At 51.6% G+C, this 26,629-nt stretch overlaps 1 protein-coding gene across 3 annotated transcripts in view; it reads left to right on the top strand.

Annotated features, from left to right (window-relative positions):
- PEPD (peptidase D) overlaps positions 1-26,629 on the top strand; it is a 134,879-nt gene that overhangs the window by 14,953 nt on the left and 93,297 nt on the right. For all 3 annotated transcript variants that reach the window (XM_032170396.2, XM_058425180.1, XM_058425181.1), the window contains 3 exons: positions 5,156-5,219; positions 12,898-12,945; positions 16,195-16,256. In XM_032170396.2, coding sequence (XP_032026287.1) covers positions 5,156-5,219; positions 12,898-12,945; positions 16,195-16,256 — 174 coding nt within the window. The remainder of the gene's footprint in view (positions 1-5,155; positions 5,220-12,897; positions 12,946-16,194; positions 16,257-26,629) is intronic.

Below are 26,629 nucleotides of genomic sequence, written 5' to 3'. Positions count from 1 at the left end.
GAGGGGTGCATGTGGGTGTGCGTGTGCTGTGTTGTGTGTGTGTGGTGTGTAGGGTGTTTATGATGAGGTGTGTGTGTGGTGTGTAGGTTTTTTGTGATGGGTGTGTGGTGTGTGGTATGCAGGTTGTGATGGGAGTGTGTGTGTGCTGTGTTTGCGGGTGTGTGAGGTGTGTAGGGTGCATGTGAGGGAGTATGTGTGGGCATATGTGTGCTGTGTTGTGAGTGGGCGTGTGTGGTGTGTAGGGTGTTTGTGATGGGAGTGTGTGTGGTGTGTAGGTTGTGATGGAAGTGTGTGTGTGTGCTGTGTTGTGTGTGTGCTGTGTAGCGTGCATGTGAGGGTGTGTGTGGGTGTGTGTTGTGTAGGATGTTTGTGATGGGGTGTGGTGTGAGTGTGTTGTGTGTGGGTGTGTGTAGTGTGTAGGGTGTGGTGGGTGTGAGTGTGCTGTGTTGTGTGTGGGTGTGTGTGTTGTGTAGGGTGTTTGTGATGAGGGTGTGTTGTGTGTTTTTCCCAACTCTGCCCCACTAAGTGTCCCGAGGATCGAGGCTTCCCCAGCCTCTCTGGTGCCTCCCTCCCATGCTCCCTGTGATTGGCAGGGTGTGGGGGGCCCTCTTTGCCGTGCAGGCCTCTGAGAAGGGGCTAAGGAGCGCCTTCAGCTGCTGCCCTGGCAGTTTGAGGCACTGACCCTGGGCAGGCCTGGTCACTGGACCTGGTCTCCAGCCTCCCGGGCAGCACTGTCCCCTCTGTGGCCCCTGCGAGGAAGCTTACTCCGGGAGTGGTCTTTGGGCGTAGGCACCTGCGTCACTGTGGCAAGGTCTGCTTTTGTCTCTGACCAGCTGATAACATCCTCAGATGGCTGCCGGCATCCACCGCAGAGCAAGTGCCGCTGCCTTCTGTGGAGAGCAGAGTGAGAGTCAGGGAGGCAGCATTGTTTGTAGCTGAAGGCGAGGCGGGCCGGGCCGCGGGAAATGGATGGTGACGGCTGTAATTTGGCCCTATTACTTATTCATTAACCGCATGCAGGTGGTCGGCCAGCTGGCAAGACCTGCTTTTTGAAATTTCATTTTCTAGAGGGCTCCTCGTGTCTGCGCTGTGTGGCATTAATTTAATGTCTCCTTCCCCTCCGTGGCCCCCACAGGTGCTGGCGGTCACTGCAGAGTGTGCAGTCATGGGCTCTGACTCCGGGGACTGGGAAAGGCCTCTCTCATTTATGCCAGGGCCCAGCTGGGGTCCCTGGATGCTGACCCCTGTGGAGGACGAGAGCCCCTTTGAGTAGGAGGACTTCTCCTCTCTCCTCCCAAAGCTATCCTTGGCACTTGAGGGGAATGTGTGTGGGGTGACAGCAGCTTCTCTGCTGACCCATCCTCTCCAGTCCAGTAATTTCTTTTTTTTTTGAGACAGAATTTTGATCTCATCACCCAGGCTGGAGTACAATGGTGCGATCTCGGCTCACTGCAACCTCCACCTCCTGAGTTCAAGCGATTCTCCTGCCTCAGCCTCCTGAGTAGCTGGGATTACAGCCACCACACCCAGCTAATTTTTTTGTATTTTTGGTAGAGATGGGGTTTCACCATGTTGGCCAGGCTGGTCTTGAACTCCTGACCTCAGGTGATCCACCCACCTTGGCCTTCCAAAGTGCTGGGATTACAGGCGTGAGCCACTGTGCCCGGCCTCCAGTCTGGTTGTTTCTATCTAGACTTCCCATGCGATGGGACCTGACATGAAGTACCGTTGCTGGACCCCAGACTCCCCATGGGGCAGGGTGCAGGCTCTCCCTCCGAGTGGCTGCCTCCTGCCCTGGCCAGCCTGGCCTCGGGGAGTCCAGAGCCCCTCAGGGGCCTCTCCAGCCAGCTTTGCAGGGCTTGTGTGGCCACACCTCTTCTTTTCTCATCAACCCCACCAAATCATGGTTGCCAAGCCTTCGGTGGCTGGTTTGATGTGGGAGTCTGGCACGCATACCCCTTAGGATGACGTTTAAATGGTTTTTACTATAATTAGCCCCCAAACATGAAAAATAAGTACTATCTAAACTTAATTATCTCTGCCCTTTAAAAGAGAATGAAATGCGCAGTTCCCAGAAAAGCTGCTTGCAGCTTTTCAGGTTTTATCTGTCGAATGGCTCTTCTGTTGAGAACCAGACCTCTGGCTTGGGAGGCGCTTTTTGGCAGGAGGGGCGGGAACGCATTTCCTGGTGGCTTCCCTCTGCACAGTTGGGGTGAGTTGGGAGGTTTCAGGCCCCTAACGGGAGTGGAGGTGACAAGGTCAGGTGCCACACTGATGGCTGAGATGCCCCTCTGTAGGGCGCTGGCCTCAAAATCAGGTCCTTTGTACTTCCCCAGTCTGCGGTGAGGTTGCCTTCCACTCCTGTCACAGCTGGAGGCGATGAAGGGAGGGGGGGCTAGAGGCAGAGCTGGGAACAACTGAGGGCACAGGGTGTCTGTTATGGAGCCAGAAAGTCCGAGTTGATGTGTTGATTCCAGCCACGCGTTTCGCTGATGGCCCTGGCTTTTGTATTTCTGACACATGCTTTTGTGCCGGGCTGTAGGGTCAACTCAGTGCTGAGAGTGTGGTTGCTCAGTAGCAAAGGGTCTGCAGGCTTCCCTTGAGCCAGCTGCAAAATAAGCCCTGCGTCTGGGGCCTCCGGAGTCCAGGCGAGGCGCTCGTCATCAATTCCTGCCCCATAACTGCTCGAGGCCGTGCTAATGGAGGTGTCAGACCTTGGCCATTTAACTTTTGAGTCCTGTCTCAAATGCACAAGTGAATGTGACTGAATCATGCAAATTTAATTAACAGCAGGCGCTTGATACCCCGTGATCATTTCAGAGAAGCCAAAAGGGAGAGAAAGCAAAGGGCATTGTGGGCTGCACTGAGCAGTCGATTGAGGTGAGACCAGCGTCTCCCGGGCTCTCGGTGCTCCTTGTTGTTGCTCCCTGTGGCCGTCCCTGGGCCCTGTGGCTGGTACTTCCTGGTTTGGGTGGGGAGGAAAGTGGTGGAAGACTCAGAAAGAGGAGCGGATTCTGTTTCCTGCAGGTGATGCTGGTCCTTAGTGTCACAAAGGCTGAGAATGGCACATAGGACACCAGTTCAGGAGCTCACTCGTGAAGTTCGTCACCTCCAAGTCCGAAGGTTCTCTCCCTCCACCGTGTACTGTGGGGTTCTCCAGGCACATTATCCTCTGCATCCACAACACCGCCTCCCCTGCCTCCCAGTTATTTGTAGAGGGTCTTGACTGCAAGTTGTCCAGGTTGTTGCCATTTTGAACAAAGAATTGGACAAAACACACAAAGAAAGGAAAGAATGAAGCAACGAAAGAATGAAAGCAGAGATTTATTGAAAATGAAAGTACACTCCACAGTGTGGGAGCTGGCTGAGCAGAGAGGCCCAAGGGCCTAGTGACAGAATCTTCTCGGGTCCAGATACCCCCAGGAGGTTTCCCGTTGGCCACTTGGTGCTCGCCTCATGTAAATGAAGTGGTGGCCTGCCATCAGTCTGATTGGTTGTGGAAAGCAACCTTTGTAACTTCACTTCTGCAACCAATCAGAGGCTAAAGTGAAGTTACAAAGTTGCATTTCTATGCAAACCAAGACTCCACTCGCAATCAGAGGTACTTTCAATTTCCCAACTGCCTCAAAAAAAGGGGGGGTTTGCAAAGGGAGCAGCCTCTGGTCCTTTGTTACTTAGGTGTGGAAAGTTAGGGTTTTCCTTTCAATTTAGTTCTAGAAAGTCTGCATGAAAAAGCCCTAACGCCTCCCGTCCCTGTTCCCCTGCCTCACCACCACCCCTTGACAGCCTAGGAAACACCATCCAGAAACCATCTGCTGTTTTTTGTCTGAGGCCTATTTGGGACCCAGCATCTGGTGACTGTAACGCTGTGAGGTCACAGACAGCTGCAGGGCTGCAGCACGGCTGGGGATAGAGCCCCTGTGATGAGGTGGGGTCCAGGTGTGGGATGACGTAGGACCGAGTGTGCGTGCGTCATTGGACTTGGCTCTCAGCGTCTCCCCTGTGCAGTTTGTGTTCCTTTCCCCTTGCGTAAGCTCTGTCACCAACAGAGACATTGACTTACCTGCTGACCAAGAGCCTGGGGGTGGCGGCTTGCTGGACCCAGGCCGGAGGTCTGCCTAGCACAGCTGTGACCAAAGGGCCCGTCAGGAGGCGGACGAGGGCTGCCCAACCTCGTCCATTCTGTCTTCTCACTGGCAGATTTTTCAGAGGTAATGCGTAAGCTTGAGTTTTTCTCATCACATTGAGTAATACTGATATTGACTTTCTAAAAATGTTAATTTTTGGTTGGGCACAGTGCCTAATGCCTGTAATCCCAGCACTTTGGGAAGCTAAGGCAGGAAGATTGCTTGAGACCAGGAGTTTGAGGCTGCAGTGAGCTATGATTGTGCCACTGCAGTCCAGCCTGGGTGACAGAATGAGATGCTGTCTCTAGAACATAAAATAAAATAATAATAATTATTATTATTATTTGAGATGGAGTCTCGCTCTGTCACTCAGGCTGGAGTGCAGTGGCGCCATCTCGACTCCCTGCAACCTCCGCCTCCTGGGTTCAAGCAATTCTCTTGCCTCAGCCTCCTGAGTAGCTGGGAGTACAGGCAACCACCACCACGCCCTAATTTTTTGTATTTTTAGTAGAGATGGGGTTTCACCGTGTTAGCCAGGATGGTCTCGATCTCCTGACCTTGTGATCTGCCTGCCTTGGCCTCCCAAAGTGCTGGGATTCTGCGGCTGACCTTAAAATAAACTTGCTTTTAAAGATGCTCCATGAAGACCTGGCAGGCAGATTGTTTTATGCCACAGAGGGAGGGGTGCACTGGCTGGCTGCCCTGGTGGACTGTCTCTGGCAGCGGAGGGGATGATAGGGGTTTTGTCTGCAGGGGCTGGCTGCAGGTGGCTAGGGTCACGGAGGAGGGGGAGTTGCTGAGGAAAGCAGCTGTGGTTCAGCCGTCACTCTGGAGCCCAATGCCCTTTGCCCTCCAAGTGTGTGTTGGGCTGAGCTGTTCGGTGCCGGGTGCTGGGTGCTGGGTACTGGGTGCTGACCGCGATGGGGATGGGACTGGGGCTCCATGGCCTGGGCTTGGCAGGCAGGAAGGTGGCCACGCTGAGCCATTACCAAGCCCTGACCCTGACATTCCTTGTGCTTTTCTTTGAGGATCCATTCCAAGGAGCACTTCAAGGAGAAGTATGCCGTGGACGACGTCCAGTACACAGATGAGGTGGGTAGCTGGCTCCTCCTCTGAGCAGCCCAGGGCTTCCAGCACGCCTTCCACTCCCAGAGTTCCTCTCCTTCCACTGCCACAACCTTGCTGGATGTCAGGGACACTACCGCCTGGCTACCAGTCCCCGCGCCGTGGGTGCTTCCATTTGGAAGGAGTAGGCAGCAACCCATGCCTCAGGCTTCTCTACGGAGCCATTGCTTTGCCTGGGAAGGCCCCTGACTCTGTGGGTAGAAGTGTCTGGTGACCTGGGTTGTGGCCGCTGAGCTACATGAGGTGTCTCTGAGAGGCAGGCCTGCCTGCAGCGGTGGCACACGGTCTAAGTCACCGTGAGGCTGGGCCGAGGTCTTCGTGTGTCTCGAGCCCTGGTTGACTGCAGATGCCACTGTCAGAAAAGCCCGAGGCTGTGAAAGGCTTGTAGAGTGGCGTTGGAGGTCCCCTGACTTCAATCCACTTCTCAGTGGGGTTGTCCAGCAGGTGTCGTGTGTCCTGGGTAGGCATGTGACTGTCCTCTTGGGGTTTTGAATCTGTGCCAACCAAGTCCAGGCAGGTGAAAGGGGCTGCCCTGACTCCTCGACTCCAGCTCTACTTCCTGCCAATGGGGCAGGGCTGGGACAGAAGCGAGAGCACAACTGGGAGCCCCTGTGGTCTACGTGATGAAAGGCCCTGACACTTAACCACTGCCTGGCACACGGGAGGCCTCTGTGCTCTGGCCCTGGGCACTGTCACAACCCCATGTCCTGTGCAGGTCAGTGCCATGTAGAATGTGAAGCACCCAGAAGTCAGTGCCTGCCACTGGGAGTCCAGCCTGGACCTGGCAGCATCAGCTTTGGACAGGGCTGTCCTGTAGCCACATTTCCCCAGACAGAGATCACGTGTGGGCCATGCTAAGAGCTGGGGCTGCAGTGTGGAAGAGGCCAGGGGAGCCAGTTTTGGCGGCCAAGCAGCTTCCCTCTTCCCCTGGGCAGGTCACAGCCTGGTTGAAGATGATGGCACTGGGTGAGAGGCAGCTTCCCAGGGATCATGGCCAGACACAGTGCTGTGAGAGACCAGTTTGTCTCTGCCCAGCATGTGGGGGCCCAGCCCGGCCCATCCAGCTCGGGGGTGGCCAGCTCTCTTTGACTCCAGGTGGGCCAGTACCATGTGCCCAGCCCTGCCCCCGGTACTGCTGTCCTGGAATATGTTTTCCATTTCTCTTTCTCCTATCCATCTTTTGAGGCCTTGCACCAACCTTGCACCAGCCACTGTATCTGCTGTAGACTCTGGCCCACACTGGTGCTGCTTCCCTGAGCCCTCAGGACAAGTGGACACCATGGACGCTGACTGTGTTCTGATGTGCACCCTGCCCTTGACTGTCTTGTATTTGTCTTGAACGTCCAGTTCTTTTTCCCCAGACATTCCTTTTTCCCCAGACATTCCTCTTGCACTCTCTCCCTGCCCAGTCCCAGGGACATGTAGGGCATCAGAGGTGGCTGAGACCCAGGGCTGACCTCAACAGCCCAGGGCACGGTCCAGTGCAGGAGGTGACCACATGAGTGAACAGTCACCGCAGGGTGGTGGTGCCTGGGCAGAGGTCCCCGGAAGAGCCTCTGTGAAGGGCACTGCCCACCTCTACAGGGCCATGGGGGCCTGTCTCTACAGCATCTTCTGCCTGGTTGGACTGTGAAGAGAGGAGGCTTTTGATGGATCTTTATGTTATGTTATTTCAATCCCAAGCTTTTGGGGGTGACTCTTAACATCTGAAGATTCTGTCAATATACATGTGACCTATCATATTGATCCCATTGAGTACAGGATCTAAAATAGACGGAACGTTTATTTGCATGCCCCCAACGAGACATCTGCCACTTGCCTTGTATGTCTCGGAAGTGGAGCGGGAGGCACCTACTCATTCATTCTCATTTTCCTTCCGACCCTTTCCTTGGCAGATGTGTTCCCTGCCCCAGAAACTGCTTCTTAACACTGTTATCCTTTGAAACCTTGACCCTTCAGGTCTCCTTGATGTGAAACCTGGAGGGGCAGCCTGGGCTGGGCCCTGTCTCAAGGACCCTGGCGGGATGGGCACCTGCCTCCAGGACCCTGTCTCAAGGACCCTGGCGGGATGGGCAGGTGCCTCCAGGACCCTGTCTCAGGGACCCTGGCGGGATGGGCACCTGCCTCCAGGACCCTGTCTCAGGGACCCTGGCGGGATGGACACCTGTCTCCAGGATCCTGTCTCAGGGACCCTGGTGGGATGGGTACCTGCCTCCAGGACCCTGTCTCAGGGACCCTGGTGGGATGGGCACCTGCCTCCAGGACCCTGTCTCAGGGACCCTGGTGGAATGGGCACCTGCCTCCAGGACCCTGTCTCAAGGACTCTGGCGGGACTGGCACCTGCCTCCAGGACCCTGTCTCAAGGACCCTGGTGGGACAGCACCTGCCTCCACCCTGGACTCAGCTGCTGAGTCCGAGCCACCTCTGGACCACAGCCTCCCCAGCCACTGTCTGACATTTTTGTCTTTATAACCGGGGGAAAATTCAGCTCCGTGTCTACTGTGATTTCTGGGGGCGAGGAAAGAGAACTGGTCTCTAAGCGAAGTAAGAGACAGGCCGCTTTGAGTGTTAGGGCAGGGAAGCTGTCAGTGATTGCATAGAATGACAGCACGGAGGCTGGCTCATTCTTTGTCTTCGTATACAAAGCAGAATGTTGAGGCTTCAGTAGAGTTCAAAGGCTAGAATCTCTTTAGGGTTCGGGAGCACCCCACCGCACCACGTCACCGCCACTGCCATTGCAGATTGGTGTTGATGTTACTGCCGCTGTTTTTACTGGGAACAAGGCTCACGTTGACAGCAGAGCAAGTGCTTCATGCCGGGGCGGCCCACGTGGGCTCCAGTAACACTGGAGCTCTCTTGGAGCCCCTTGTCCCTCCCGCTGTGGGAGGGACACAGCGGGGTGGGGACTGTGCTGGGCCGTAGCCCCCACCCCGTTCATAGATATGAGACTGAGGCTCAGAGAGAAAGGCTTCGTCCACGGTCCCACGGCTGGAGGGGAGTGGTACTGGGATGTGACCCCAGGGGCCTCCCCTCCAGGTCTCCCCTTCCCCTCAGAAAGGAGGGCTGCTGTAGGACACTCCTGCGGAGGCGACATGGACTCCCTGTGCCTTAGATTTTCTGTGGCTCTGAAGGGAGCCTACCAGAAAGTGTGACCTGCTGGACTGAGCCCCCTGAGCTGGGAGGTATCCCAGGTTGCACGAGGTACCTGGGGCCTGTTGCATCGTGGGAGGTGACAGGAAGCCCTTTATGCAGGGAAGGGGTTCCCAGGCTGGTTCTGCAGTGCTCAGCCCCATCTCACTTGGGGTGGCCTTAGCTGTCAGTGACAAATGACAGCCAACGCTTGTCTCCTCTGAAAAAAAGGCAGGAAGGTCTCTAATGCCATGGCCGGTCACGTGATAGCATGTATGCCATGCAGGTGTCTGATGGGGCACAGCTGGCTCCGAGGTTACCTCCTCCCCACAGAGGATTCTGAGTTTATTGAGAAGGCAGTTCCCTTGGGAAGGAGGCATTCAGCAGAACCTTGAGTGGGGCCCCGAGGCTCTGCCGTGAAGGCCCCGTGCAAAGGCTGGCGGGATCACCAGCTGAGAGCTGGCAGGTGAAGCGTGCGTTCCATGCACTTGCTTCCCTTTATGGCACCAGGCATATGTGAGAAGGTCCGAGGGTCACCAAGTCTGCTACAGGCAGGACAGATGTAAGAGGACAACTGCAGCAGCACAGGGACAGGCATCGGGAGCGATGGGGTCAGCAGGGGCCACCGCGCTGTGGGACCACCAGCCCGTGGCTCCAGGAACCTGATTGTTCAGGAGTAGCCACACATCCAGACTGTTGGTGATGTTTCCTGATGTTTACATTTGAGAAACAAATTTGAAATTGTAAAAGCAGTGCAGGCCACCAGCATATAGTACTGTTGGAAGAGAATGCCACGAAAGAAGGTTTATTTTCAAAAGCTTCGGTGCTTGCAGGGCAGAGCCAGCTCTCTGGAGCCTTGCAGGCTTTCCCTACACTGGCAAAAGCATATCCAGATTTTTTCTCCAGCTTATCACCCTGCGAAAAGCAGCCCTCGGGCCTGGTCTGGGCCCTGGTTAGGAAAGTGCAGGAGGTGTCCGTGGGAAGCCTCTGATTGTCCCCAGGGGAGGATGTACACCCACAGGGCTCCGATGAATTCTGCCCGTGACCATCCAGCTCCATCTGCCAGAGAGGCCGGGGGCTGCCCGAGGAATCGATGCTGGCTTTGGCACGAAGCAAGGCAGGGCCATTTAACAGCGCAGGGTGTGAGAGGTCCCCAGTGGCCACCACTCCATGGAAACGAGGCCCTGAGTTGACAGAGCCGTGCTGTCGTGTGTGCTGGGGATACATCGGGAGCCAGCAACGCACAGCGCGTCGTGTTCCCTTAATATTTGAGGCACGGAGTCAGGGTGTGCTGATGAGAGCATAGCACTAATGGGTCTCCGTGGGGAAGGGCGGGTGGAGCTGCCAGGTCGGGAGAGGTTTTTGCAGCCGCAGAAGTAACCAGGGCCCACTCAAGCAGTTGTGATCAATAAAAGATGTTGCCCTGCCAGGACTAGGAGACACATAGCCTGCTCTCAGAGTTGGGCCTGGATTGTCTGAGCACTGGGCTGCAAGGAAACGGCGGCCCTCCCCTCCTCCATTATTCCTAACCGGCATGTCCTGAGAGTCGTCACCCGGAGAAAAACCATCAGCCCACACAGTTGTTATCCTGCTCCTCCCTCCCCAGACGATAGCAGATACAATCCCCAAGTGCCTCCTGGCTTTCTGATTCAGCTGCTGTAATTGACGGACTCCTTCTGTGCGGCTGAATGCAGAACCTTCACATCAACTTAACAACACACCCAGGGCTGGCACGTGTAGCTCTGTTCCTTTTAATAAGCCTCCCCTTCCTTCGGGAGGGGCTGAGGGTGTGGAGGGACACAGCTGAGCCTTTTGGGTTTTTGTTGTTGTTGTTGTTGTTGTTGTTGTTTTGATACTGAGTTTCGTTCTTGCCCCCCAGGCTGGGGTACAGTGGCGCGGTCACGACTCACTGAAACCTCCGCCTCCCAGGTTCAAGCGATTCTCCTGCCTCAGCCTCCCGAGTAGCTGGGATTACAGTCACCAAGCCCAGCTAATTTTTTTGTATTTTTAATAGAGACGGGGTTTCACCATGTTGGTCAGGCTGGTCTTGAACTCCTGACCTCAGTTGATCCACCCGCCTCAGCCTTCCCAAAGTGCTAGGATTACAGGCATCAGCCACCACACCGGCCGAGCCTTTTGTTTTTTTGCAACACTGAGGCCAAAGGACACAGCCATTCTCCAAGCAGTCACTCAGTAACATGAGGGAGGATCCCGGGAGATTGTTGATACATGTCTGGAGGATCACTGGGCCGGGAGCAAGCACAGACTTGACAAAGTCTGTGGCTTTTGACCCAACAGTTTTAAAGGCATTTTATTTTTTATTTTTATTTTTTTTTTGAGACAGAGTCTCGCTCTGTCGCCCAACAGGCTAGAGTGCAGTGGCATGATCTCGGCTCACTGCAACTGCCACCTCCCAGGTTCAAGCAATTCTTCTGCCTCAGCCTCCCGAGTAGCTGGGACTACAGGCATGTGCCACCACACCTGGCTAATTTTTGTATTTTTAGTAGAGATGGGGGTTTCCCCATTTGACCAGGCTGGTCTCGAACTCCTGACCTCGTGATCCACCCGCCTCAGCTTCCAAAAGTGCTGCGATTACAAGCATGATCCACTGTGGCCGGCTGGCATTTGATTTTAAGGAAATGTATGCAAGGATGTTCATCACAGCATTGTTTTTATAATAGCTAATTATTAGATGTAATTTTTTTTTTTTTTTTTTTTTTTTGAGACAGAGTCTTGCTCTGTTGCCCAGGCTGGAGTGCAGTGGCGCGATCTTGGCTCACTGCAAGCTCCGCCTCCTGGGTTCACGCCATTCTCCTGCCTCAGCCTCCTGAGTAGCTGGGACTACAGGCACCTGCCACCACGCCTGGCTAATTTTTTTTGTATTTTTAATAGAGACGGGGTTTCACCGTGTTAGCCAGGATGGTCTCGATCTCCTGACCTCGTGATCTGCCCGCCCTGTCCTCCCAAAGTGTATTAGATGTAATTTAAGTATCCCATAGAGGAATGAGTAGCATCCATTAAGAGAGTATTCTACAGCCATAGGTTCAAATCTGGGCTGCGCTGTTATTTAGCCGGACTCAGGCAAGTTCTCTAACCTGTAAGCCATTCTCATTTGCGAAACCTGCACATTTGACGCCCTGTCTCTCCGTGTGGTTAAATGAGATGCTGTGTGTAAGGTGACTGGCACAGGCTGCCATCAGCGACTTACTGGACGTTTACTGTCCCTAGTGGTAGTGACTGCTAAAAATTGCATGTTTGAAGAATATATAATAACAGGAAATAAGTGAAGCATGTAATTTCATATGATCCAAATGTCATTACAGATCTCTGTTTTTATGTGCAAAGCTAAAACGTCTCTGGAGATAGGATTGTACGTGCATTTTATCTTTTTATAGTTTTCAGTACGTTCCAGGTTTTCTTGGGAGGCATCTCAGTATTAAAAAAGGTATATGTATCCATATGTCAAAACTTATCAAAATGTCTATGTTAAATACAGGCAGCGTAGAGTATGTCAGTGATCACTCAATCAAGCTGTTAAAACAACAACATGTTCTCCTCACTCTCCCCATGTTGCAGGTGTAAAGAGTTAGGATAAGGGTGTGGGGAGAGGCGAGGGCTGTGGAGATGAGACTGTTCTCTGCCCAGGGGGTGCTCAGAAACAAGAGGGTCTGCAGTAGCCAAGATGCAGGACAGACTGAGGAGGAGGGGCTGGGAGAGGAAGAAATTGCTCCCGGCAGGCTGGTTGGCACATGGCGCTCTGCTGGGGGAGTGGTGACTGTCAGTGGGCCAGTAGAGGAGGGAGTGAACAAAACTGCCCAGAGGGTTGGGGCTTCCGTCCTGAGTGCAAATTGATGAGGCACTAAGATGGGAAGAAGGCACTCAGGGAGAGGTAAGAGCTGGAGCAGAGGCGTGGAGAGATGAGCTGGCCCGGCATGCAGATTCAAGGGCTTGGACTGGGAAGTAACTGGCCTGCAGTGGCGGGAGGTCCAAGTGGGTCATGGTGGAGGGACAGAGAGTGGGCTGTGGGGTGGGGGCCAGAGGGTGGGATTGGAGAAGGCCAACTCCCCTGGGTCTAGGGGTTGAATGGGGAGCAGGGAGGGAGTCTTCTGCCCTAGGAACCAGAGGCTGATAGGCCTGGAGCCTAAAGGGTTCCCAGGGGACGGGTCTTTGAGCAGGGACTTTGCAGATGGGCAGAGGGGCTGGCCTTGGAGGGTGGGTAGGGCTGGCTGCTTGGAGCCAGGGATCTGTGTGGTGCCTGGAAGCAGGGTGGTGCGGTGGGAAGAGAGCCAGGTGTAGGTTTATCCTCTCTGCCCCTCGATGGCTGTGTGGCTTTCAGAAGTCCTTCAACCGGGGGAAGCTGGGTTTCTTCACCTGCAGGGTGAGGGCAGAGCCCGCGTCGCCTGTTCTAAGGATCTGCTTGATAAATGTGCACTGTCATTATGAAGGAATGGTGGCATGTCATCTTCATTAGGCTTTGTGGTGCCTCTAAAGTGGATTTTTCTTTCCGACCTTCTAGATTGCCAGTGTCCTGACATCACAGAAGCCCTCTGTCCTCCTCACTTTGGTAAGTGGCTGGTGTCCAGGGGTGGGGCAGTGCTTGGCTCTGGGGAGGGTTTTTAGGGGGCCATCTCTCCTGCAGAGGTCGGGACCATAGGGGAGGATTAAAAAACTGAGAGGGGTTGGGTCCAGGGGCTCACGCCTGTTATCTGAGTGCCTTGAGAGGCCAAGGTGGGAGGATCGCTTGGAGCCAGGAGTTCCAGGCTAGCCTGGGCAACATGGCAAGACCCTGTCTTTACAACAAATTAAAAAGTTAGCCAGGCCTGGTGGCATGTGCTTGTGGTCCGAGCTACTTGGGTGGCTGAGGTGGGAGGTGTGCTTGAGCCCAGGAGTTTGAGGCTGCAGTGAGGTATGATCGCACCACTGTGCTCCAGTCTGGGCCACAGACAGGACCCTGTCTCAAAAAAGAAAAAAATAAACCAAGAGGAATGGTCATCGGTGATAAGTAGCGTCACTTGCTCAGTCTGAATAGCTGTTTATGGGACCCCATCCTTGAGTCTCTCTGAGACCTGCTGTGTCCTGTCATGAGGATGTGGACCTGACACCACACCCACTCCTAAGGTTAAACCTGGCTAGAAGATGTATTTGTGTCAGGCTGAGCTCATGGAATTTGTGGATGTAGAAAGTCAGTTTAATGGGTACCAAAATATAGCTAGGTAGAACGAATCAGATCTAGTATTTGATAGCACAACAGGGTAACTACAGTCAACAATAGTTTATTGTACATTTAAAAATAACCAGAAGAGTGCAATTGGATTGTAACAGAAAGGATAAATGCTTGAGGTGATGGATACCCCATGTATCCTGATGTGATTATTCCACATTGCATACCTGTATCAGAATATCTCATGTACCCCATAAATGTATACACCTAATATCTACCCATGAAAATTAAGAATAAAAAATTTAAAAAGGAAAAAAGAAAGTTTATTCCCACCTCTGTCTCCCCTGTTAATGGGATCTGAAAACCACACCCCCAGGCGTCTGCCCTCAAGGTAGCAGGGGTGTGGGGCACAGTGACTGACCGAGGGCCTGGGCTAGGGTTGGGGGTACGAGGTGGGCTCTGGGTACGCTCGCAGGGTTTTGGGGGCACTTCAGCTGTGGCATGCCCCCAAAGAATTCTCTGGAATTTCTCAGAGAAGTGTGCTTTCTTACACTTCTTTGAGCTTGGGAGTTTCCTATAAGAAGCATGTCCACAAGCCTTCTTCCCCCCAAAGTGACCCTTCCCTCTTGTCTTTTTTTTTTTTTTTTTGAGATGGAATATAAAAAGTAAAGTAGAGGTTCCTCTTCAAAGACTTTCCTCCCTGTCTAATTAGAAATAAACAGTAACTTCTCTTAGAAGCAAAATTTATTCAAAGACTTGTGCTAACATTCTTAAATATCTGCTAGCTGTAATAAAGAAATCAGTATACTTTATGTTTTTAGCTCCCACAATTTAACCTAAATATTTGCCCTGGCATGCTTATCCTGGTCCAAGCAAGCATTAGGTCATAGCCTGTTCCTCTTCCTTATTTAAAAGTATTTTTACCTTTCTCAGCATTCCACAAGTTACTTCCTTCTTCCTTTCTCCCCCTCTACCTTTGCCTTTTTTAAAAAGTTCTAAGTTGCTAGCCAATCGGGACAAATACAGAATGTGAGGTCCCGTTCCAGCCAGTGGAAACTGGACACAGCAGTAGGGTGGACACGCCAGGTTATAAATGGCCTTGTCTCCTTTGTTCGGTGAACTCTCATGGCAAAACTGCTGGAGAGTGTACCCTTTCTGCAGGAAGTGAAAATGGCCTTATAAATAAATTAAATTTATGTTCAAGTGCTATTTCTTTATGGCACTGAAGAACAAGCATTTCAAACATGGAGTTTTGCTAGGCTTTGCTTTGCCCAGGCTAGAGTGCAGTGGAGCGATCTCGGCTCACCGAAACCCCCACCTCCCGGGTTCAAGCAATTCTGCCTCAGCCTCTCCAGTATCTGGGATTACAGGCATGCACCACCACACCCGGCTAATACTGTGTTTTTGGTTAGAGACGGGGTTTCGCCATGTTGGTCAGTCTCAAACTCCCAACCTCGGGTGATCTGCCCGCCTCGGCCTCCCAAAGTGCTGGGATTACAGGTGTGAGCCACCGTGCCCACCCTTTCTCTTTTCTTAATTGATTTTTACCGAAATAGTTTTTTTTGGTTATTTCCTTTAGCACTTGGCCGCTGTTTTTTGCTTTACTGTCTTGATGGCTACAAGGGAAGCTTATGTGAGATGATTATGGTCATAGATGATCCAATGTGTTTAATTTAGATACACGATTAGACATCAAGCTGAAGTTCTGGGTAAAGAAATGGTGGTTTAAAATGCCTTGCCCAGGCTGGGCATAGTGGCTCATGCCGGTAATCCCAGCACTTTGGAAGGCCAAGGTGGGTGGATCACTTGAGGTCAAGAGTTCAAGACAAGCCTGGCCAACATGGTGAAACCGTGTCTCTACTAAAAATATAAAATTAGCTGGGCGTGGTGGTGTGCACCTGTAATCCCAGCTACTTGAGAGGCTGAAGCAGGAGAATCACTTGAACTTGGGAGGTGGAGGCTGAGGTGAGCTGAAATGGTGCCACCACACTCCAGCCTGGGCGACAGAGCAAGACACTGTCTCAAAAAAAAAAAAAAACAAGTAAAATAAATAAAATAAATTGCCTTGCCTCTCTGGAGAGGGCCCATTTTTCTCTAAGTCCCTTGTTTTGTCTCCACTCCTGTCCAAGTCCCATTTGGAGTCTCCTTGGAGTTAAGAGAGGGATGTCACCCTGCTTCATAGCAGTCCTGCCACAGTCGGGTCCTGCACACCTCCCCAGAAGGGCTGGGTTCGACAGGACTCTTTCGGATGTTATACAGTTAGTGGGGAGTGTGTGCAGGAGAGGGAAGATGGACCAGGCTGGGGAGAGCAGATTTGTAGTGGGAGTGGTCCCGGGTCGTCGCCTGTGCCTGGTCAGCCTGGCTGGTTTCAGCAGGGTGCTCTGACCTCCAGGGAGAAGGCCTTGCTGTGCAGCTGGGATGCTGCAGAGTTTGGGGGGCCCTCACTTCCTCCACTTGGCAAGTGGTAGCAAGAGGGCTGTCCTTGTGTTGGGGCCAGGCCTGGAGCTACCTGGCTGGGTGGCTCATCTGTCAGGGGAAGGCAGGAGGGGATCCTGTTCTTGCCTGTCCTGAGCCTGGCTGGAGGCCTCAGGGGTGCAGGCTGTGGGGGCACCGTGCGGCCCCATGTGGCACGTCTGTGTTCTCTCTCCCCAGCGTGGCGTCAACACGGACAGTGGCAGCGTCTGCAGGGAGGCCTCCTTTGACGGCATCAGCAAGTGAGTCCTGGGCCCCCAGGGACTCTTTCCCCACCCTCCCCCACTCCCACCTTCACCAGCAGGTCTTTCCCGGTCTACAAATAAGACATGAACTATGCAAACTTCTTTTTAAGGAGTTTGGGCATTTTGAGGAAATGTTTAGAAGCATAATTTGCCAAAAATCACCTTGATTTTTCTTGAAGGAAAGGTGCCCCGTTTCTGTTTGCTGCATAAGGAAAGTGCTCAGGCAGCCCTGGCCACTGGGCAGGGGCAGGGGCAGGGGCAAGGGCAAGGGCAAGGGCAGGCACAGGTGGGGCTGTTTTCCCTCTAAAGATCTGCTGTGAGCCCCCGTGGTCTGTGCATCAAGCCATCACCCCCTTTTTTTTTTTTATTTTTTTTGAGACGGAGTCTCGCACTGTCATCCAGGCTGGAGTGCAATGGCCTGATCTTGGCTCACTGCAACCTCCACCTCCCGGATTCAAGTGATTCTCCTGCCTCAGCCTCCTGAGTAGCTAGGATTACAGGCACCCGCCACTACACTCGGCTAATTTTTGTATTTTTAGTAGAGATGGGGTTTTGCCATGTTGGCCAGGCTTGTCTCGAACTCGTGACCTCAGGTCATCCACCCACCTCGGCTTCCCAGACTGCTGGGATTACAGATGTGAGACATCGCACCTGTCCCAAGCCCCCTCTCTTAGTCCCAGCCATTAACCCCTTCCAACCCAGCTCTCAGTAGCCCCCCGTGTCCCCTGCTGCCCTAATCCCAGGTAGGATCCCCTTAACCTCTTCTCACTCTTAACCAAGAGCCAGGCTGAGCCTCCAAACCCTGCTTGGGAAGCGGTTCCCCTTTTCTCTCCAGGCAGGAGGACAGACCTTGGGCACAGGGAAAGAAGCCCCTCCCCTGCTTGTCACCCCTCACCCACTGCCCCCAGGAGAGCCTGGAGAGGGCAGGAGAGCCCTGCCCGCTGACTGTGCTTGGGTCCCTGGACTGGCTGGTTACTGGCCCTGGGGGTCTGTGGCCTGCATTGCTGGCTGATGCTGTAGCAGACAAGGCCTCTGCGCTGGAGGCTGCTGAACGTGGACAGTGGGCAGCTCCCAGCCCCAACTTCAGGACCTGGATCCCCAGCCCCTCCCCTATCATGCATCCCCTGCAGCCCCCATGTCTTCTGTTGTCCTCTGGTGGACCAAGGCAGTGATGGAGGAACCGCCTTATAATTATGTATGAGCCCAAGCTGCTGGAATCTCTGTGTGTGATGTAGGGGTGATAAGGAGGGATTATGAGCTCATGAATATGTATCACCTCCCACCTCCCCCTATGCTAAGAGCAGTGGGGCGGGCGGAGGGGCAGGTAGTAGGTTTGCTTTTTCACTGCACAGATCTCAGTGTCCTCCTGAGAGTTTCCCCAAAGCGGCCCCACCTCCCATGCCTGGCAGCAATTAGCCCAGCTTACTGAAATGCTGGCCATGGAGCTGCTCTCTCTCCCCAGGCCTCCCAGGCCCCCCACGCCCTCGGAGGGGTACGGACGCAGCCAGCTGCTACCTGTCCTAGGCCTGGGGCTCCCTGAATCCCCCCAGCACTACCTGGTGCCAGGTCTCCAGTGTCCTGCACACCTTTCCTCGACCATGCCATGGAACCTCTCTATGGCCTCTGCTTGGGTCTCTGCAGCAGGGGTACCCTCAGCTCCTCCACGTGTAACCTGGTGCTGCCTGGGCTTGTGGTGGGCACTGGAGGAGATCATGCTCACCTGGAGCCTGGCACAGAGCTGGTGCTCAGTGACAGTTGCCCGCAAGCAAACCCCAGCAAATCCCGTTGCTCCTCTGTGCCTCAGTCTCCCCATCTGCGTGGTGGGCCAGGTGGGCTCCAAGATCACCAATTCCCAGTTTCCCAGTGAGTCGAGGGCCTTCTCAGTGGTGAGAGCTTTGCTTGCTCCTCCTCTAGAGAGAATGCTGAGCCCCCCAGGACCACATCTGGCAGCTGTGTGGTGGGCATGGTTCCCAGCCAGGAGCTCAAGATGTGGCCCCTGAAGCAGAGTTGTGCCAGCTGCTCCTTGAGGTTCCCCGAGGGAGGCAGGTGGGGCCCCCGGCTTCCCCAGGGCCCTCATCACTGTCAGTGAGTGTCAGGAAGCAAAGGCCTTGTTCTACCCCCCAGGAGGATTCCTAGGTGTGACCTCTCATCCCAGTCTCTGTCCTCTGTTGCCCCCGAGTCCCTGTGGCCCCTGCCAAGAGCCCAGAGGAGGCTGTGCTCTGCAAACTCCCCACCCCACTCTGTCACCACTGGGACACTTTTTGGAGAGCCAGGGACTGCCTTACTTTTGCATCATCTCCCCAGGCACTGGGCTGGTACCTCTCCAACCTCTGATCCAGGCCAGGCTGGGCCTGACTGGGGGGTGCTCACCTGGCCTCTCAGCTGGGGGCTGGGCTGAGACACTGCCCCCCACCCTGGGTGCTGGTGCATCAGTTTCCGCACCCACGCGTCGGGCTGCTGGCCGAGTCTCTGACTTGGCTGATGCAATGCGCAGCGGGTGAGAACCTTCGTGGCCATCTCTGGCCTGCTTATTCTACTCCCTCCCTTCCTTGTCCCCTGCAGGGGGCCATCCACCCATGTCTCTCCCCTTGGGGCCTTCCACCTCACTGTCACCAGGGCTGCTTCACTGAGGCAGGAGCTCTGGCTGGTGCCCCCTACCCTGCATGCCGTGGGCCTTGACATGGGACCCCAGCCTCTGCCTACAGCTGCTCCCAGCCGCTGCCTCCAGCTGCTCCCAGCCGCTTCCCTGTGGACAGTCTCGTCTGCATTCCTGGGGTCCAGGCGCAGCTCATCCCCCTGCATTCCACTCACCCAGGCCGCCAGCACTTCTGTGCTGGGCTGGGCAGAGACCATGTCCCCAAGAGCCGCTGCTGCTCAGCAACTGCGTTCCTCTGCCTGCCGGGTGCACCTCCAGCTGCTAGCTGGGATATTAATAGCCTGTTTCCCAAGCAAGATGAATCTTGCTGTCGTCCTCCTCTCCAATACGCAGCTGCTTCCGCCCCAGTTGCCTCTCACTGCTCAAATGAAGCTCCTTGTTCCTGGAATTGTCCTTTTTGACCCTTTTAAATGTCTCTGCAGCACCTTGCACCTTGGGCTTCGATTGACCTCCTCCTCTAACAGAAGTTCAGGTTTGGCCTCTTGGTTTGACCTGATGGGCCCCCCCCAGCTCCCCTTATCCCCTGGCCTGCAGGGAAGAGGAGCTCGTGGTAGACAGTGGTCCCCACCTATCCACCCAGCCTATATCTTTGGGGCCCTGGTCCAGCTGGATGGTTGGGCCAGGACCCCTCCAGCTGTGGCTACTCAGGGTGCCTGGCCTGGGGTCTGTCCCATTTGGGCTCAGCCTTGGTCTCAGACCTCCCTCCACCTCCCCAGATCAGGGCCAGGCCGCCTGCTGCCTGCAGTAGGAGTGTGTGGGGTCTCGAGGTATGGGGACAGCAGAGGACAAGGAGCAGAGGGGACAGGGCAGAGGTGGGCTGAGGGTGATGGGCATGCACACGGCCAGAGAGACCAGAGGGAGCCCCCTGTGGCCTGAGGCCCCTGGGCTCACCCAGTGGTGTGGCTCAGCGTGATGACAGTAGCGTGAAGGGTGTAGGCCGGGATGGTCTGTAGGGCCTTGTGAGTTTGGGGTCTGGCCCAGGCCGCAGCTCCGTGTGTGGCTTGATTGGAGCAGTCCCGAGGGAGATTTGGGAAGAGCAGGACTTGCTGCGGGCTCTGGCAGGAGGGGTGGGTGTGGGCATGGGGTCGAGTGCTCATTGCCAGGTCCTGGCGGGGGCATGACGGGGGGTTGGTTTGGGGGCTAGTGAGGGCTGAGGTGGGGAGGGGAACCCTGCAGCAAAAGAGACTTGAGACTTCTTCCTGTGGATGGCAAGATAGGGTCCCCAGAACACTTGCCTCCTGAAGGCTGGGAGCAAAGTCAGACATGGTAGATCTCTGAAAACATCTAAGGAGGTAGACTTTAGGGCAGGTTTTCCTGAGAGCGGGAGACTGACCATGAAGGAGAGACGGTCTGTTGGATTGTTGGCAGGGGCCGGGTGGCTTGAGCTGAGGGCTGCCTGTCTATCAAGTTTCCATGCCTTAATGGGGGTGCCTTCTTGGCACAAGGCAGTCGCCTCCCAGACAGACAGAAGCGGTACCCAGGAGCCCTGGGCCGGGGCAGCGAGTGACAGGGGCTCCATTTCTTGCCATTGACTGAGAAAGAAATATGGTCGGTATTTTACATTTCTTACATCAGTGTAAGAAATACACTTATTCAGGCTAAGTGTATTTCTCATCTTTCGGCATTTACTTAGATCACCTTGCATATTTGAAGACAATTGGTAACAAACTGATTCCGTTTAAGCAGCAGTTAAAGATGAAATTCTGAATTTGGGGGTTGTTAATGCAGGAATATTAATATCGGAAGATGTGCATTTCAAAACCCAGGAAGTAGAGGGACATTATTAAAACTTGACAATTACAGCAAAATACCAATCTGTGGTTTGAGGACCATGGTTTTCTGGTTAGTGTTAACTTGGATATCAAGTTAATATGTAGGATTGGCTTCTTTTTTTTTTTTTTTTTTGTTAGACAGAGTCTTGCTCTGTCGCCCAGGCTGGAGTGCAGTTGCGCGATCTCAGCTCATTGCAACCTCCACCTCCCAGGTTCCAACGATTCTTCTGCCTCAGCCTCCCAAGTAGCTGGGATTACAGGCACGCACCACCACACATGGCTAATTTTTGTATTTTCAGTAGAGACAGGGTTCAGCATGTTGGCCAGGCTGGTCTCGAGCTCCTGACCTCAGATGATCCACCTGCCTCGGCCTCCCAGAGTGCTGGGATTACAGGCGTGAGCCACCGTGCCCAGCCAGGATTGGCTTTCTAATTGTGACCCATGGAGTTCTCAGTGAGGGGAGGGACCCTCAAGAGGTGAGAACCTGACCCAGCCCTTTGGCAGGAAGCAGAGTGGAGGGGCTGCCTCATCTTTGGGTGAGATATGCCAGGGAAGAAGCCAGTGGCCTAGGACAGGGGCTTTGGCCCTCTCATCTCCCAGCCCACGTTTAGAGCTCATCAGGAAATTACACTCTGCTTCCAGGGCACTCCTACCCTCACAGGCCCGGTGGGATTTCGTTGATACTTTTACACGATTAATACATGCTCACTGTAGAAAATGCTAACCAGCATGGAGGCAAAAACGAGAACTATATGAATTTTATTACCCAGGGTTCAACCTGTTAACCTTGTCTTTTGGATTCTTCTGTGTGTGTCTGATTGTGTTTCTCTGAGTATATTTTTGTGTCTGATTGTGTGTGTGTGTCTATCTGTGTATATATATTGATCTGTGTGTGTACCTGTATGTGTGTATATCAGGGTGTGGATCTTTTTGTGTGTCTTAAGTGTTTGCCTTTCTGAGTATGTGTATGTATATCTGTGTGTCTGCATTCTCCTAAGCTTGTGCCTTAATGTGTGTTTGTGTGTTTGTGCTCCTGTTCATGCCTGCCTATGTCTCTGTGTGTGCATATACAGTGGAGTCTATCTATGTGTGTCTGAGCATGCCCCTGTTGTGCACATGGCTGTGCCTGTCTGTGTGTGCCTCTTTTCCAAGTGTATGCCTGTCTCTGTGTGTCTGTGTGTGTGCATCTGTGTCTGCGTGCTGAGTCACTTTGCTGCCTGTGTGCATGTGCACGTGTGTATGCGTACGTACGTTGAGTAAAATGAGGTGTTGGTGGTGTGTTTGGCTGCTGAATAGATTGGCCACTGCTTTTCCTAAGGTCAAAGTGGCATTTGGTGCAGTGGGAACCAGAGTCTATTTTGTAGTTTTGATTTATGTCACCTGCTGCCCTGTTCTTCACTGTGAACCACACTGGCTGCCCGTAGTCTCTTTGATATTTCATAAGTAAGGCTTTGATTCCACAACATTTAGGTTGACTTTGAATCATATAGTCCTGTTTGTATAGTTAAGGATCCTGAAAGCTTCAGAGATCTGGAATCCTCTCAGTCTGCTGTTACCCCCTTCTCTCTTCTCTCTCCCCTGTCCCTGCCCCTGTTCAGTTGGCTCAGCTAGAAGGGCTGCTGGCCTCACAACCATGGCATTACATAGGTGTTTTCAACACCATTAACGAAGCCATGGAGGGTCCCTGGCTTGCAGGAGGACAGGAGGTCACGACCCTGCATGTGCTTGTGTGTGCTATCCTTCCCTAAGATGGGGCAGGTCTTTTTTTCTTTTTTAAGGAGACAGGGTGTCACTCTTGCCAAGGCTGCTGTAGTACAGTGGTACAATCATGAATCACTATAGCCTCAACTTCCTGGGCTCAAGAGATCTTCCCACCTCAGCCTCCTGAATAGCTGGGACTACAGGTGTGCGCCAACACACCCAGATAATTTTTAAATTTTTTGTAAAGACAAAGTCTCGCCGCATTGCCCAGGTTGGTCTTGAACTCCTGGGCTCAAGTGATCTTTCTGCCTTGGCCTCCCAAACTGTTGGGATTACGGGTGTGAGCCACCACACCTGGCTAAGGAGCAGGTCTTGGAATCCAGAGAGTTGAAGTCTTGCCGAGGCTTCTCTGCTGAGGCCTATAGCTTGTGCTAGGCTACCTTATTCTCCAGCTTGAGCTCTGGGTCACACGTGGTTCTCCAGTGTCAGAGATGTGCTCTGACCTGATCCTTTTGTCTCCTGGGGTCACCTTTTCAATGATGTTCATCTTATCAAAGATAAGATGTAGATTTTTCTTACATGTTTCCTTTTTATTTCATTGCTTTCTTCAAGGGACATTCTTAGGATGGAAGTTCAGATCGCTGATCTTCAGTGTTCTTTTGTGCTGTGTATGTTTAGAGCTATGAGTTTTCCTGTAAGCACTGCTTTAGCTGCATTTCTCACAGGTTATGATATTTCATATTGTTTATTTTCTAATTTCATTGTATTTTTATCTTTGAACCATGGATATTTTTTGATTTCTCATTTAATTCTACTGTGATTAATGAACGTTCTCTGCATCTCAGCCCTTTAAAATATGTTGAAACTTCCAGCACATGACCATTATGATAAATGTTTTGCATACACTTAAAGAAAGCATGTATTCTGCAGTTATGGGCCATAGTGTTCTGTATATGTCAATTACGTCAAGTTGGTTAATTTATTGTTTATATCTTCTATATCTTTCCTGATTTCCCTGCTTGCTTATTCTGTCACTACTACTTTATTTATGGCTGAAAAATATTTTTTTCTATGGATACATACCACATTTCGTTAGTCCACTCATCAGTTGGTGGACACCTGGGTTGCTTCCAACTTTTGGCTGTTCTGAGTAATGCTGCTATGAGCATAGATGTCAAACTTCTTGTGTGAACATATGCTTTCAGTTCCCTTGGGTATATACCTAGAAGTGGAATTGCAGGGTCATCTGGATGCCTTTCATGTCTTTTCTTGCCTGTTTGCCTTGGCTAGAACCTCCGGTACAGGGTTGAATAGAATTGGAGACAGCAGACGTGCTTGCATTGTTCCTCATCTTAGGGGAAAGCTTTTAGTCTTTTACCATTCAGTATGCTATGATGTTAGTTGAGGGGGTTTTTTGTAGATGCTTTTCATCAAGTTGAAGAAGTTCCCTTCCCTCCCTAGTTCATTGAGTGTTTATTATGAAAAGGTGTTTGATTTTATCAGTTTATTTTTCTCCATCTATTTATACAAGCATATGGTTTTGTTATGTGTTCTATTAATATGATTGATATGTTACATTGATTTATTTTTGTATGTTGAAGGAATCTTGCTTTCCTGGGAAAAAATCCCACTTGGTCATGATGTGTATATATTCTTTTTATATGTTGCTGGATTCTGTTTGCTAGTGTTTTTTTTTTTTTTTTTTTTTTTGAGACGGAGTCTCGCTCTGTCGCCCAGGCTGGAGTGCAGTGGCGCAGTCTCGGCTCACTGCAAGCTCCGCCTCCCAGGTTCACGCCATTCTCCTGCCTCAGCCTCTCCGAGTAGCTGGGACTACAGGTGCCTGCCACCACGCCCGGCTAATTTTTTGTATTTTTAGTAGAGATGGGGTTTCACTGTGGTCTCGATCTCCTGACCTCGTGATCCGCCCGCCTCGGCCTCCCAAAGTGCTGGGATTACAAGCGTGAGCCACCGCGCCCGGCCGCTAGTGTTTTGTTGAAAATTTTTGTGTCTCTATTCGCAAGGAATTTGGGTGTGTAGTTTTGTTTTCTTAAGGTGTCTTTGTCTGGCTTAGCATCAAGGTAATACTGACCTTGTAGAATGGTTGAAAAGTATTGCCTCCTTTTCTGTTTTTGTTGTTGTTGTTGTTTATTTGTTTGTTTTGAGATGGAGTCTCGCTCTGTCTCCCAGGCTGGAGTGCAGTGGTGTGATCTCAGCTCACTGCACCTCTGCCTCCTGGGTCCATGTGATTCTCCTGCCTCAGCCTCCCAAATAGCTGGGATTACAGGTGCGTGCCACCACGCTGGGCTAATTTTTTTTAATTTTTAGTAGAGATGGGGTTTTGCCGTGTTGGCCAGGCTGGTCTTGAACTCCTGACCTCAAGCCGTCCTCCCACCTCTGCCTCCCAGAGTGCTGGGATTACAGGTATGAGCCACTGCACCTGGCCCTTTTCTGGTAAGAGTTTATGAAGATTGGTGTTAATTCTTTAAACATTTGGTAGAATTTCTATTCATTTCATAGAAGGCATTTGGTCCTGGGCTTTTCTTTATGAGAAGTTTTTTATTACAAATTTGATCTCTTGTTAAGGTCTGTTTAGATTTTCTATTTCTTTTTTTTTTGAGATGGAGTTTCACTCTTGTCACCCAGGCTGGAGTGAAATGGCACGATCTCGGCTCACTGCTTGCTCAGCCTCCTGAGTTCGGGCAATTCTCCTGCCTCAGCCTCCTGAGTAGCTGGGACTATAGGCACAAGCCACCACGCCCGGCTAATTTTTGTATTTTCAGTAGAGATGGGGTTTTGCTATGCTGGCCAGGCTGGTCTCGAACTCCTGACCTCAGGTAATCTGCCTGCCTTAGCCTCCGAAAGTGCTGGGGTTACAGGCGTGAGCCACTGTGCCCAGCCTAGATTTTCTGTTTCTTATATCAATTTAATAGTTTGTGTCTTTAGGGATTTGTTTTAAATAGGTTATCCAATTTGTTGCTATATGTTATTTATAATACTCCCATATAAACTTTTTTATTTCTATAAAGTCAGTAGTAATTTCCCCCTTTTTCATTCCTTTGTAAGGTTTGATATGTGATCCATTGGTTATTTAGGAGTCTACTGTTTAATTTCTACATATTTGTCAATTTTTCTATTTTCCTTATGTTACTGATTTCTTATTTCATTCCATTGTGGTCAGAGGGCATGCTTAGTGTGATTTCAGTCTTTTGAAATGTATTGGAACTTGTTTTGTGACCTAACATAAAGTGTATCCTGGAGAATGATTCATGTGCACTTGAGAAAATGGCTATTCTGCTGCTATTGGCTGAGTATTTTAGAGGTACCTGTTAGGTCTATTTGGTGTGTATATATATATATTTATACACTATTTTGTGTATATATATATATATATATATATACTATTTGGTATGTGTCTACACACACACACACATATTATTTTATATTTTTTTTTTTTTTGAAAGGATCTTGTTGTTGCCAGGCTGGATCAGTGGCGACTTGGCTCACTCTGCACCCTTTCAAGATTCTTTTCCCTCACCTTCTGATAGTGGATTACAGGCCCACCACCATATCCGTAATTTTTGTTTTCATAGACGGGTTGGTCTTGATCTCCTGACCTCGTGATCCACCCGCCTCGGCCTCCCCAAAGTGCTGTGATTACAGGTGTGAGCCACCGCATTTTTGTTCAGGTCTTCTGTTTCCTTTTTAATCTTCTGTCTAATTGTTTTATTCATTACCGAAAGTAGATTATTGACGTCTCCAACTATTGTCAGTTTCTCTCTCCAATTTTGTTAGTTTTTGATACATATATCTTAGGGCTCTGTTATGTGCATATATTTGTAATTGTTTTATCTCCTTTGTGGATTGACCTAATTATCGTTATAAAATGTCCTTCTTTGTCTTTAGTAAAACTTTGTATCTTAGGGCTTATTTTGTCTGATGTTAGTATAGCGATTCTAGTTCCATTTTCATTTCTGTTTGTGTAGCATATCGTTTCTCATACTTTTACTTTCAACCTATTTGTGTCTTTGAATCTAAAGTGTGTCTCTTTAGAGCATATAGTTGAATCATATTTTAAAAAATCATTCTGCCTGGCTTTTATTAAAAAGTCAAAAAATAACAGATGCTGGCAAGGTTGCAGAGAAAAAGGAACACTTATACACTGGTGGTGGGAGTGTAAATTAGTTAAACCGTTGTGGAAGACAGCATGGCAATTCCGCAAAGACCTAAAAACAGAAATACCA

The sequence above is a fragment of the Hylobates moloch genome, unplaced genomic scaffold (genome assembly GCF_009828535.3).
Source record: "Hylobates moloch isolate HMO894 unplaced genomic scaffold, HMol_V3 SCAFFOLD_12, whole genome shotgun sequence".
NCBI classification, from domain to species: domain Eukaryota; kingdom Metazoa; phylum Chordata; class Mammalia; order Primates; family Hylobatidae; genus Hylobates; species Hylobates moloch.
The sequence above is the reverse complement of the archived record's forward strand: the minus strand, read 5'-3'. Positions and strand labels throughout refer to the sequence as shown.